The sequence below is a fragment of the Pan troglodytes genome, chromosome 12 (genome assembly GCF_028858775.2).
Source record: "Pan troglodytes isolate AG18354 chromosome 12, NHGRI_mPanTro3-v2.0_pri, whole genome shotgun sequence".
Lineage (NCBI taxonomy): Eukaryota > Metazoa > Chordata > Mammalia > Primates > Hominidae > Pan > Pan troglodytes.
In genome coordinates, this window is record NC_072410.2 from 112,815,851 (window position 1) to 112,829,913 (window position 14,063).

The 14,063-nt window shown below is 51.3% G+C and overlaps 1 protein-coding gene across 6 annotated transcripts; it reads right to left on the bottom strand.

Moving 5' to 3' along the window:
- Window positions 1-1,444: 1,444 nt before the first annotated feature.
- KLF11 (KLF transcription factor 11) lies at window positions 1,445-12,739 on the bottom strand. Of its 6 annotated transcripts, none has more exons than XM_016946973.3 (4): window positions 12,508-12,739; window positions 9,853-10,122; window positions 7,678-8,623; window positions 1,445-4,054 (listed from the first exon to the last, which is right to left on the bottom strand). In XM_016946973.3, the coding sequence occupies exons 1-4, from the start codon at window positions 12,547-12,549 to the stop codon at window positions 3,774-3,776; spliced, it is 1,539 nt and encodes a 512-aa protein (XP_016802462.1). In that variant the 5' UTR covers window positions 12,550-12,739; the 3' UTR covers window positions 1,445-3,773. The 6 variants fall into 6 exon arrangements, with proteins under 6 accessions (XP_016802462.1, XP_054534214.1, XP_063645391.1 ...); XM_054678239.2 differs by lacking the exon at window positions 12,508-12,739 and adding an exon at window positions 12,056-12,096; XM_063789321.1 differs by lacking the exon at window positions 12,508-12,739 and adding an exon at window positions 11,901-12,042.
- Window positions 12,740-14,063: the final 1,324 nt, after the last annotated feature.

Here is a 14,063-nt window from a genome sequence, read left to right on the forward strand (position 1 = left end):
TACAGGCATGCGCCACCACACCTGGCTAATTTTTTTTGTATTTTTAGTAGAGACGGGGGGGGTTTCACCATATTGGCCAGGCTGGTCTTGAACTCCTGACCTTGTGATCCGCCCGCCTCTGCCTCCCAAAGTGCTGGGAATACAGGTGTGAGACACCACACCCGGCCATGTGTCTCTGGTTTCTGTAGTATGAGAGTTCCTCGAAGATGCTACAAAGCCGCAGGAACTGAGGAAACACTGTCCACCCCTGGCTCTGAGAAATGCTGGGTGTGTTTTCTTTGGGAAGGAGCAGAGTCCTGCTGTTGCCCCCTCCTGACATGTGTGTTCCCAAGTCTCTCTTCGCCGGCCCGTGGGCTCCTAGCCTCACCCAGGCAGGGACCTCCTCCCTCGGCTGCTGTTGGCTCAGGTTCCCTGCGCCTCCGAGACAGCCCTAAGACACTTTCCTCTGCTGTTCCAAAGACCTAGGGCCACTTGTCCCCACTCACACACGTTGCCTGGACACCTGCTGCTGACATTGATTGGTGGATCCGTGAGAGCATTCTGTTCCCAGGAGTGGGGCACGCTCGTGCACGTGTGAGCACACAGGAGAGCGTAAGGCTGTCGAAGAAGCGTAGCCAAGCACCTCACAGAAGAGAGAATCCGTGGCTTTTTTTTTTCCTTTCTGGCAATAATGAGGCAGGAGAAAAGTCTTGTCAGTTGCCACGAGAGGGATAATCACACTTGCGGCTCTAATACTTCCCTCTAGAAGGAGGCTCCGTAATCAGACCTTTTGTGTGGTGAGGGTCTGGACCCCCTGGGGACAAATCGGACTTTCTGAGGTGGGCAGGGGCTGTGTTTTCTGAAGATATATGGCAGCCTTTAGTTAGGAAGGAAAAGAAGGAAGAGTGAAGCCTGTGGCTCCATGATGTACTTTGTAATCCTGGGCCGGGGGTGGAAGGAAATAATGGAAGAGACTTCCAAGCACTTCTTCCAGAGTAGCTGGAAAACCACTTTCAATTCTACCTCTTTGCAGCCACCCCCTGGCACAGGACGGGCACGAGCACTGACGGCCACAGGGTCACCCGGCACACTACTGGGTCTGTCTGGACCAGACCCACTGCCAGAGTGGCCACTTCACATGTTGGCTTTTTGAGACAGCGTCTTGCTCTGTTGCCCAGGCTAGGTGCAGTGGTATGATCATAGCTCACAGCCGCCTCGAATTCCTGGGCTCAAGGAATCCTCCTGCCTCAACTCCCCAAAGTGCTGGGATTAGAGGTGTGAGCCACCATACCCAGCTCGCTTCACATTTTTCAGAAAGAACCCTCCAAAGAACCCAAAGAAACAGAATAAAACTCCAGAAAACAAAGAGGAGAGTTTAGTTTGAGCCAATACACAATGAATTTTATAGACTCTTCCAAAGTCTCTAGGTATACCAGGTACAGTTAAATGACACAGGACACACATCCAATTTAAAATCAAGTTTTATATGATTCAAAGAGAAAAGTTACATTACACATGCTCGTTTAAATAATGTCAAAGTCTGTTACATAAAACATAATTATGAAACATTTTAAGTCTTATCATTCAAACTACTTAAAAGGCTCAAAGTCACAAAAGATCAAGCAAAACTGCCCAGGCAATAAAGTGCACGAGGGGAGCCCACCTCTCCGGCGGCCGCCAGCACCCAGAGCCGCCAGCTGAGGGCTCCACGCCGAATCCATACACAAGGTTTGTGGTTCTCAGAAGAGTTTTCAGACAGGAACTGTTTCCAACTTAAAATCTTTCAACAGACAAATGGAGGTGGAAGGGAGATGGTTTACACAAAGTATTTCCAAATGTAATCAGGAAATGGAAGTGTAAATTAAAACCGTTTTCAACATGTATCTCCTCTTTAGAAATATCACTACTTGGAGAATGCTGTGACAAGCAACCAAATACTCAAAAGACCTTATCCACCAGAATACTGGCAGGACTCACATTACTTTGCATGTCATAACTAAGAAAAATATCCAAATTTGATGCCATTTATAGTGTGTACAGTCAAAAATGTGTATGCTGATTTTGATGAGCAGGAGAAAGGACTGGGTGGTGAGGAAACACGAACTATGCACAACATGAGACAACTGTGCTGTCTCACAACGACACGACACTCACCTATGGAGTGTCCAGACTGAAAACCTCTGAAAAACACACACATTTGTGTCAAGTAACAGCTGATACTAAGGGGCAAGTTAACTGGTATCAAGTCACACACAATGAATGACCAGGTGGAGATTTTATCAGACTACAAAGAACAAAACACAAAACCTAATTTTACTCAATATTCCACCTTACCATCATTTAAATAAAGGTAAATGCTGATAATTAACATAGACAAAATTTAAATACATACTGCACAATAAAAAAAATTCCCAGGCTACCAAATTAGTGCAACATTCTGTATGTTCCTACATTTATTCCATTGCCTGAACTTCCAATGTTTAACAAAAACCAGTATCAGTGGCTTCTTGAACACAGGTGGCCACATTCTCTCGGTTATCTATGTGCTCACACAGTTGAAAAATATTGTCCATCTATTTTCTAGGTAGACTGTAAAACACACCATTCCAAGTAATTTTCTGTTTGGTCAAAACAATTTCCTTCGAACAAAATGAACAGAAAGGCAGTTGGGTAGTATTACTGCCATTTAGCGTAACCTGCATTTCCTTGCGTTTCTAGTATTTGGCAAACAAAGGAAGCGGAATCTTGGCACTGCCTGCCTTCACATGCATCTCGCCCCAGCTAAGCTGTGCTCTGGTGGAGTTTCATCCAACCAATACAGACATTTCCTTTTTTTCTGAGAAGTTACTCTACCCACAATATAGTACGGATAAGGCCACAGCAAAAGGAGTCAGAACTGACAATTGACAAAGCAGCTGGATTTGAGTGTTTCTTTTTTGGTGTTTTAGGTACAAACAAGAAACTGAATGGCTTGCTTTCAGCAGAGCCATGGCCAAGACTATTACAGACTAGATCCTGCAGCAAGTACTGGTCCCTGGGATCTGCCCCGTGGCTCATGTTACTCTCTGGGGTACATCCTTCATGACACACCATGGACACAGCTCACTAGTTCCAGTCAACCAAAATTCTAGTTCTTTGGTGACAGGAATGATTGCCTAGAATTTCCTTGAAAACGTTATCAAGAAGCTGACGGCAAAATTTATTTTTCCCTTTTAAGAGGTCCTTACTCAACCAGGTCCGATTCTAAAAAGATCTAAAAGGCCAGATAACTTATGATTTTTGTAGTGGAATAACATGTCGAGTTTACTAAAAGAAGGGCCATTAGAAAAAACTTTGTTATTAAACACTGAAAAGAAGGCTGCAAAATGATCTAGCTAGAAATTGGTGATTTGAGCACCAACAATATAAATATTTTTCTAAAAACCAGTATAAAAATTAGTACCCTGTCTTATTTCTACAAAACATCAATAGAAAAGGTTGTAAAAATCCAGATTTTGTAAACTTTATTGCCGAAATATTTGTTTGAATGCTGGTGATTCAGATTATCAAATTTTCTACCATTTCTTTAAAAAAAAAACCAAAACAAAAAAACTTCTGAAACTACAAAAGATACTGAACAGGGTCCCAAGTGGAAAAGAAAAGTTAACATACTTTCATCAAAACCAGCTCCCCGATCTTCCCCTAGGCCGCCAAGACCGTTTTTTTTGGGTGAGGCAGTGGGAGAGGAATCCATCACTTCCATTCCTGGAAAGAGGCTTTTTAAAAATCCCATGAGTGATGTCCTAATGGACCTTTCAGGCAGAGGCTGGCATGCTCACCAGTGGGCTCCCCGGGCTCTCTGCAGAGGTGATTCTGTTCAGCTTGCCAACCTCTGCCTGCCAGCCTGGGATCTTCTTGGTCGTCATGTGGCGCCGGGCATGCTTTGTCAGGTGGTCACTGCGCATGAAACGTCGGTCACACACCGGGCACACAAACTTCTTCTCCCCTGTGTGAGTTCTGCGGTGGCGTGACAGCTCATCCGAACGAGCAAACTTTTTATCACAGCCATCCCAGCTGCAGTTGAAAGGCTTCTCCCCTGTGAGGTGAGAAAATACATATTAAAGACAAAGGAAACGCTAAGCACCTTATTCAAGGGGTTAATTCATGTCATTTTAAAATCGTGTTCATCAAACTCAGAAGAAAGTGGTATCTTATTACTCTGGAATTGGATGATTTGGGTCAAGAAATCCTCCAAAAGGCATTTATTCCTCCCACACTTAAGATGCAGTATGTTAGCACCCAAAGATTTCAAGCTAATCTTTCAAAATATATTTAAAAATAAATCAGGCGAAGTACAAGTACAGCGGCTCAAACCTATAATCGCAGCACTTTGGGAGGCTGGAGACGATCAGTTGAGCACAGGAGTTCCAGACTAGCCTGGGCAACAAAGTAAAACCCAATCTTTACCAAAAAACAAAAATAAATTAATTAAAAATGTAGCATCCAGCCAGGCGCAGTGGCTCACGCCTGTAATCCAAGCACTTTGGGAGGCCGAGGCGGGCGGATCACAAAGTCAGAAGACCGAGACCATCCTGGCTAACACGGTGAAACCCCATCTCTACTAAAAATACAAAAAATTAGCCGGGTGTGGTGGCGGGCACCTGTAGTCCCAGCTACTTGGGAGGCTAAGGCAGGAGAATGGTGTGAACCCGGGAGGCAGAGCTTGCAGTGAGCCGAGATTGCGCCACTGCACTCCAGCCTGGGCGACACAGGGAGACTCCATCTCAAAAAAATAAAAATAAAAAATGTAGCATCCAGCTGGGCACGGTGGCTCACGCCTGTAATCCCAGCATTTTGGGAGGCCGAGGCGGGCAGACCACCTGAGGTCAGAAGTTCGAGACCAGCCTGACCAACATGGCGAAACTGTCTCTACTAAAAATACAAAAATTAGCTGGGTGTGGTGGTGGGTGCCTGTAATCTCAACTATTCCGGAGACTGAGGCAGGACAATCGCTTGAACCTGGGAGGCGGAGGGTGCAATGAGCGGAGATTGCGCCATTGCATTCCAGCCTGGGTGAGAATGAGACTGTCCAAAAAAGAAAAAAAAAGTAGCACTGGCCGGGCATGGTGGCTCACACCTGTAATCCCAGCACTTTGGGAAGCTGAGACAGACGGATCATGAGGTCAGGAGATGGAGACCATCCTGACTAACATGGTGAAACCCCGTCTCTACTAAAAATACCAAAAAAATTAGCCAGGCATGGTAGCTGGCACCTGTAATCCCAGCTACTCGGGAGGCTGAGGCAGGAGAGGAGAATGGCGTGAACCCGGGAGGCAGAGCTTGCAGTGAGCCGAGATCGTGCCACTGCACTCCAGCCTGGGCGACAGAGCAAGACTCCATCTCAAAAAAAAAAAAAAAAAAAAAAAAAGGTAGCATCTATTCACTCTACCTTACTCCAATTTAAATATTTTTCAGGTTGGCAGAAATATATATAAAAAGCAATCTTATCCAAGGTAAACTTGCCCAGTTTCTACTTCTCATGAAAACTCCAAGTTTACAAAATGGCACAAGGGGATTCTTCAGAACTCTTACAGTTATTTATTTTTATTTTTTGAGACGGAGTCTCACTCTGTCACCAGGCTGGAGTGCAGTGGCGTAATCTCGGCTCACTGCAACCTCCGCCTCCCAGGCTCAAGCGATTCTCCTGCCTCAGCCTCCCAAGTAGCTGGGACTACAGGAGCGTGCCACCAAGCCCAACTATTTTTGTATTTTTAGTAGAGACGGGGTTTCACCATGTTGGCCAGGATGGTCTCAATTTCTTGACCTCGTGATCTGCCTGCCTTGGCCTCGGAAAGTGCTGGGAATACAGGTATGAGCCACAGTGCCTGGCCAATTTTTTTTTTTTTTGAGATAAGAGTCTCGCTCTGTCGCCCAGGTTGGAGTGTAATGGCGCAATCTCCATTCACTGCAACCTCCATCTCCCAGGTTCAAGTGATTCTCCTGCCTCAGCCTCCTGAGCAGCTAGGATTATAGGCATGCGCCAGCAGGCCCAGCTAATTTTTGTATTTTTAGTAGAAACGGGGTTTCACCATGTTGGCCAGGCTGGTCTCAAACTCCTGACCTTGTGATCTGCCCACCTTGGCCTCCCAAAGTGCTGAGAGGACAGGCATGAGCCCCTGTACACGGCCTGTTATTGAATTGGAAATACTTTAGGAAACATGGAAGCAACTTGTTTCAATCACTGCAGGTCATTCTGTCAGTACTTCTACCAAGGTAAACCAAATAAACGGTAAAACTTCATTCAGTCACCTCCAACATTTGGAAGCTGTGCTCTGGTGTAATGCAAAGTTCCCCTGGAGAGTCCCGGTGAAATGCAGAGCTCACCAAGTCAACACGCCCGTTAAAAGAGGCAGGCAGGTCAATTCCCCTCAGAAACACCCGTTCCCTGACACAGCCCCACGTCCATCTGCCATGCAAACGACCAACCCTCATTTACTGACTAGTGTCAGGCCCTTTTATCAAGCACCAGGAATATATCCAGGTGAGATATACAACTAACTAAAAAACAAAGGGAGACTATAGTAAGACCTACAATAAACCACTAGGGTCAAAGAAGGAAGATAAAGAAACAATCTAATAACTAATCCTAGGAAGGCCCTCAGAGGGTTTCAGTAAGTAGAGATGGGCAGAGGGCCAAGGGGGAAGGGTGGAAATATGGAACCAGACATAGAATGTTGGGGAGGCTGTTTCTGAATGGGCAGAGGCGAGTACCTCATGGGCCAAGTTTGGCTTTATCCTCAAAGCAAGCAGCCACTCAGTAGAATGGAGTAGTAGAGTTCCTCTTATAATGTCTGAACACCAGACTGCACTTTATTCTACACGTGGAGGCTACCACGATCAGAGCAACAGAACACAAACTCACAGAACACCTGAGAAACGGTGCCCTCACCTACTGAAGCGACTGTCTATCCAGCAACACTCAGACCACTGCTGGGCAGCAGGGCAGCCACAGGTCCCATGGAGCTATTTAAACTTCAAATACTAAAAAATGTAAAATTCAGTTCCTCAGGCACACTAGCCACACACTTCAAGTGTGAGCAGCCAGTGGCTACCCTAATGGACAGACAACAAACATTTCCACCATTGCAAAAAATTATATTGGACAGAACTGGTTAGACAACAGAGAGATCATTAGGTCAGCATAGTTTCTTGTGTGACTTACTTTAAATTAAAAACTACTCTCAGAGGTAAGAAAACTATACTCTTTTAAAAAATATTTTAGAATTTTAACTTTTCTATAGTTTGGCCAGACCTTTTCTCACATAAACATAAGTCACACTGGTAAGATACATTTACTAAATGTGAATGAATGCATGTTTTCTTTAAAAAAAAAAAAAAAAAAAAAGGCATGAAACGTCTACTGCAATGTGAACAGAAGGGGGCACTGTGAGTCACTCTAAAAGCTACCAAAAGACGCAATCACAGAACTATACTACATTTTATCTTCCAGGGCGAGCGCTCTGTATGCAAAATCCTGATGGCTGTGCAAACAATCCCACCCTTACAAGGTTGTGCGGGCTTTTCAGAACCAAAGAAAAAGCCACACTTCCACCTTCGCCAGGGGTTCTCATGATCCCCTCCCAGCCAAAGGCGGCTCAAGGTGTGCTTCCTAACCACAGGGTCTGGTGTGCCCAATGCCCCACCTGCCCCAGCGCTTACCTGTGTGAGTGCGAAGATGGGCCTTAAGGTGGGAACTTTTGAAGTAGGTCTTCCGGCAACCTGGGAAGCTGCAAACATAGTTCCTCCTTCGGGAAAAGTCTACCTGAGGGACACAGTTTTGGCTAGAGGCGATGAACACTGGAGCAGGGGCAAGGGGCAACAACTTGGTACTCCCGGCAGCCATGACATTGGCTGCACAGGGGGCAGGCGGAGGGAGGGCTCCCTGGGGCAGGACCAACATCACAGCTCCCTGAGGCACAGGAGGTCCCACGAACACAGGTTGAGGCGCTGGAGCAGCCTGAGCTAGGATGGGTCTCACAGTCCCCACAGACAACTGGGGAGGGGGCTTCAAAAAAGCTGGTAACATGCTACTTTGTCCAGTCACAGGGATCATCTGGCAAAGGACAGGGGGAGCAGGGACAGAGACAGAAATCAGAGGGGTGGTTTTCCTGGGCAGGTCATTTTCATAATTCTTTGGTGAGCAAGTCTGAACTGCAACAGGCCACCCTGCCTGCTGGCCTTTGTCAGTGAGCAGCAGGCCACCAGACTTGTGCAAGCAGGGCTGACAGGACACCAAGTTAGTGCTGAGTAAACTGTCCGTGAGGTGTGTGTCCTGCAAAGTTTCAAAGTGTCCCAGAAGCTGCTCTTCTCCTCCTCTGCTGTCAGAAAGCCGGCAATCTGGAGTCTGGGTGGTGGGAAAGCAGGCAGCAGGGCTCTCCCCAGTGTGTCGGATCACGCTAGTCCCCTTGGCCCTGCAGGGAGAGCTGGGCACTGGCTCCAAACCCAGCAAGCCCCTCTCCGCGCCCCCGCTCAGAGCTCTGGCCACTACGGCAGAGGACTGGAGAACATCCGTGGCTGTGCATGCTTTGGAATCTGTTACTTGGGGAGAAACAGGTGTCCTTGTCGATGGCTCCACGAGATCAGGGCTCTGAGGAGGAGTTATGCACTAAAAAAAAAAGTACCATGTGAAAAGGTTGCTTTAAATTTTAAAAGGGATTTAATTCATCACAATGCTCCCAATACCTTTACACAGAATCATCTAGACACTCAGTTAACCCTGTTTTCAACATCCCAGTGGGTTTCAAGGCTGCATGGGGCACTCTGCTTTCTCAGCTTATTCCCACAGTGTTTACCTCTCCCAAACCTACACAAGAGCCCAGTGCAGGGAACTCTGAGAGGAGCTCCTGGCCGCCAGGCCCACCACTTCTGCAACCCTCCCGACAACCCACAGGCGCTTCCCATCCCTCTCCAAATCTGCTTTCTACACTCTTCTTTCAGAGCAAGCTTCCAGCCCAGGACAATCACAATTTCCACTTCTGTTAGCAACCTACAGTTCTCAGCTTCTCCAAGCTGAGATGCAATTTTTCCAAGTACTTTCACAGATGTAGCAAATTAAAAAAACAAAAAGAAAGAGTGACTTACTGCACCCAACTCACAGAACTCACATTAAGGAGTCGGCTGCCACGGGAGGGCAGAGGTGCCACCCAACGAAGGCAATCTGATGTCAAAGTACATGCTTTCTCCAGCTGCTACCGATATATTCTGACACTAGGCTGGAGAACCTAAGCTCCACCCCGAGATTCCCCTGGGGAAGTAAATTTCACTTTCTCACATTAATCTGTAGGTTTCATCCCACGGACATTAACCACGTAGCTAGCAAGGTATGATCCATCCATAGAAAGAGCACATTTTTCAGAAATGAAAGAAAAGTTTCTTTTTTTGTTCTTTTATTTTTTTTGAGATGGGGTCTCGCGCTCTGTTGCCCAGGCTGGAGTGCACTGGCACGATCTCGGCTCACTGCAACCTCCGCCTCCCAGGTTCAAGCGATTCTCCTACCTCAGACTCCTGAATAGCTGGGACTACAGGCGCCCGCCACCACACCCGGATAAATTTTGTATTTTTAGTAGAGATGAGGTTTCACCATGTTGGTCTGGCTGGTCTCGAACTCCTGACCTCGTGATCTGCCTGCCTGGCCCTCCCAAAGTGCTGGGATTACAGGCTTGAGCCACCATGCCTGGCCAAAGGAAGAGTTTCTACTCCTTCAGACCCACACAGAGAGGATATGCAACTTATTTGCCAGCATCCCAGGGAATCTTCTCACAAGTTCTTCAACACACTGAGTTCAGCTACTCTAGTCATTTCACAAAAATGCTCCTCCCTCCCACCTCCTCTTACCAGAGTCGATAAAGAATGGAAGTCTTTTGGTAGTTCAGGTGTGGCTGCATCCATGTGCACAGTGGTGGTGACATCCCCAGAGTCAGAGACAGGCGTGAGGGGTCTTATCCGCAACAGGTCACCTTTCTGGGATCTTTGACCCCAAGAGCTCATACAAACAAGAGCCTCGACAGCTTCCATGTCTGTCTGCTCCAAGATGCTACAAGTAGACCTTTCGCTGTCATGCCGCTTCCTCTCCAGGATGGACTCACATATGTCCATGATGTCAACCTAAAGGCGACAGAACACAACGGCTTCTCAGTGCAAGGGAAATACAGAGGCCACCCATGATGGGCATGTGGATATGCATATCAGAAGCCTACAGTAGGCATGTAATGCACATGCAATAGTCTATAGCAACAAACACCGAGCTGTAGTAAAAGACATTCAAGGAATGCTCATGACAATTCGGCTTTTAAGCCAACATTTCAAAGACAGAACTAAGCTGGCAAGCGTTGCCACCAAAAATCCTGACTCTTAAAAAGGGCTACTAAGTTCATATTTTTCTTGGGTAAATGATTAATAAAATTAACTCCTGAGGTTCAAGCCAAACAGTGGCTGGGGTAAAGCAGCTGCCCAGGGAGGAGGAGCCAACACTGAGGCCATCTAGTCAGTCTGCCAGTGGCCGCGGCGACCTGACCATGGCTCTCTGAGGCGGTAAAGCCGCCAAAGCAGTGTTCCTACAGATGCTCTCAGGGACTCTGGGGCCTTCCGCCTAGGCTTCCAGCACTCCACGCAGGTAGGGCCCATGGCGATTCCACCAGTTCCCTCCACAGATTCGGGAGTGGAAGTCATCTGTTACTGTCCCAAGGCTAGCAGGTGGTGACAAGAAGCCAACCTGCCGCGACCCCGGAGAGGATCTCTTTGCAGTTTTTTTCTTCTTTCTGAGATGGAGTCTCAGTTGCCCAGGCTGGAGTGCAGTGGCACAATCTCGGCTCACTGCAGTGCCCGCCACCACACTTGGGTAATTTTTGTATTTTTAGTAGAAAGAGAGTTTTGCTATGTTGGTCAAGCTGGCCTTGAACTCCTGACCTCCCGGGTTCAAGCGATTCTCCTGCCTCAGCCTCCAGAGTAGCTGGGAGGCGTCCGCCACCAGGCCCAGAAAATTTCGTATTTTTAGTAGAGACGGGGTTTCACCATGTTGGCCAGGCTGGTCTCCAACTCCTGACCTCAGGCGATCCACCCGCCTTGACCTCCCAAAGTGCTGGGATTACAGGCGCCCGGCCTTGTTTTTTTGAGACAGAGTCTTGCTCTGTTGCCCAGGCTGGAGTGCAGTGGCACCATCTCGGCTCACCACAACCTCTGCCTCCCAGGTTCAAGCGACTCTCCTGCCTCAGCCTCCCCAGTAGCTGGGATTACAGGCGCCCACCACCACGCTCAGCTGATTTTTGTATTTTCAGTAGAGAGCGGTTTTCCCCATGTTGGTCAAGCTGGTCTCGAACGCCCGGCCTCAGGTGATCCGCCCACCTCGGTCTCCCAAAGTGCTGGGATTACAGACGTGAGCCACCGCACCCGACCCTCACCGTCTCTTTAATCTGGAGGAGAGGAGGGAAGAGGCTGGAATGAGCTGATCTCTTCCAAAAGAAAACTAATCCGGGGGCGAGAGGGTGATATTACTCTCAGAAGAGTAATATCCCTCCCTCCCAGGGAGGTTACAGTGGGCCGAGATCGCGCGCCCACTGCACTCCGGCCTGGGCGATAGAGCGAGACTCCGTATCAAAAAAAAAAAAAGGAAAGGAAACTTTAAGTGTACGAAGATACACGTTTCCTCTCAATCTGCCATGCACCAAAGCATCAAAGCTTTCCGCCTGCCGAGGTTCCCCAAGATCAAACAAGACGAGGCCACCTCAAATCCCCGGCCTCTGTACCGCAGGCTGCGCCACGAAACCGCCTGTGATGTCACAGAACCGGGCGCCGAGGCCGGCTCACCACACGGGCGGGAAGGGGCTCGCCCGGCCCACAGTGCCCGCACACCACGAGGCCCGCGCTCTGCCCACGTCCACGGCTACCTCCCCGAAGCCCCCAGGTCGCGACGCTTAGGGCCCCCAACGCTCGCGTGCCGCGTTCCCGCCTCCAAGCGTTGCCCCGCCTCCCGTCGTTGCCCCGGCCCCCAGACCTTGCCCCGCCCCCAGGGCCGAGCGGCACTACGGCTAGCCGCTCTTACCCCGCCCCACGGCCGCGTGCCCCGCCCCCGAACCTTGCCCCGCCCCCAAAACCGTGCCGCGTTCCCGCCAGCAGCTCTTGCCCCGCCCCCAAGGCCGCGTGCCGCGTTCCCGCCAGCCGCTCCCCCGCCCAACGGCCGTCCGGCTCACAGGACCGGGGTGACGTCATGGCTGGAAATAGCCGCGGGGCCAGCGGGGCGGGGCCGCCCAGGAAGCGCAGGACAAAGCTGCGCGGGGAACACGCCCCCTCCTCGCCCCCGCCGACCCGGGCGCGCCCCTCGCGGCCACCGCCCCGCCTGGCTCCGGAGCCCGCCCAGGCCCCTACCGGCGCGGCCGCAGCGAAGCCCCGCACGCCCCACCTCCCGCATTCACAGGCGCGCGAGTCCCGCACCACTTCCCCCGCCTGGCCCCTCGCTCAGACGAGTAGTCCCGCCGCGGCAGCCCCACCACTCACTGCGCGCGCGTCGTCTGGGCCCGCGAAGTCCGGCGTGTGCATCGTGCAGGCCGGCCGGGAGCAACAAAGCGGCCGCGGGGCGTGAGCTCGGGCGCAGCAGCGGCCGCACGTGGGCTGCGGGCGGCGGCGGCAGCTACCCGGAGCTCCTGCGGTCGGCACGCGCCTCGCCCGCCCGCGCGGCTCTGCCCCGGCGCGGCCCTCGCGGCGCGGGAGGGGCGGGGCGGCCGCGGAGGGAGCGGCCGGCGGGGCGGGGCGCGGAGGCGAACCAAAATACACCGCGCCCCTGCCGGGGCGGGGCCGGCCACCACCAGCCAATTCGTGCCCGGCCCGTGCCCGGCCGGCCAATGAGCGCCGCGGGGGGCCGCGTGATCGGAGCCTGGCCGCGGCGTGATCGGGCAGGGCGGGACGCGGCACGTGTTTTGGTCGGAGCGAGGGGCGGGGCCTGAGGCCCCGGGAAGTAAGGGAAAGGTCGCAGCGGCGCGCGGGGCGGAGGGGGCGGGGCGGCGGCGGCTGGGGAAATCCCAGGGCCGGGGCCGGAGACGGTGCGGGGAGAGGGGACCACGCTTATAGGAACCTCCTGCAGCCCCACCAGCTGAATCCATCGGTAGAGGGTCTCAACCCGGCTTTTGTTTGGTTGTTTTTAACTTCTGTCATTCTCCCTTCGTCTCTTAGGAATGCGTCCTTGACCGGAGAGGTCGGAAAGCTGGCCGGTTCTAGGTGACATTCCTGCATCCGGTCATTTTTGCAGACAGCGGGAGTCAGAGCTTCTCGGCCTGAGTGTCCCGCTGACGCCCCTCCTCTGGCGTCTCTGGGCCTCTTCCGCTCTGTTACGGGGTCAGGGGAAGCCGAAACGGGCAGTCACCCAGAAGGCGCCCGCTGAAACCCGCCCATTCTTCCCAGGCCCTGAGAAAACGCCGCCCCCTCCGGGAAGTCCTCGAGCCTGCAGGAGACATCTAGCCCGCTGTCCAGGGCACCTTTTTTTTTCTCCCTATATTTCGGTTGCTCGCGTCTCTTGGTGTGGTTTGCCCACGTCTGCAGCGCCAGGTTCGTGGAGAGCAGGAACCATGCTGTTTATTTGCGTCGCCGCAGACTTCAGCTCAGCGAGGAGCCACCCCTCCTCCGTCTGTTCACTGCGCGCGCCTTTGCTGAGCTGTGATGCGGGTTGGCGCTCAGTGCAAGGGGCAGAGGCCGCAGTGAGGAATCCTCCTTTTTTAAAAGCTCCATCCAGGGAGCGGGAGCAGAGAGAGAATCCCGGCACCCCGGGGCTTTGCTCTGAGCGAGAGAAGCCTGGTCTCAGGGGAACAGGCCGGGCCCCACCACTCACATGAGCAGGACTCTGGTCCCCACTTGCTGCTTCGGGGCCCACTCGGGTTGGGCAGAGGGGTTGACCAGGCTGAGGAGAGGGTGTTTGCTGAAATAGTAAGAGGGTTTAAGACGAAAGAACCGTGATAAACTGCTCGCATGAAGACCCCGGAGGCTCTGAGAGGGGCGCAGGGTGTTCTGTGTGTAAAAAGTTAAGTCTTAAGATACACACTGGAATATTCTCTTTTGCCTGG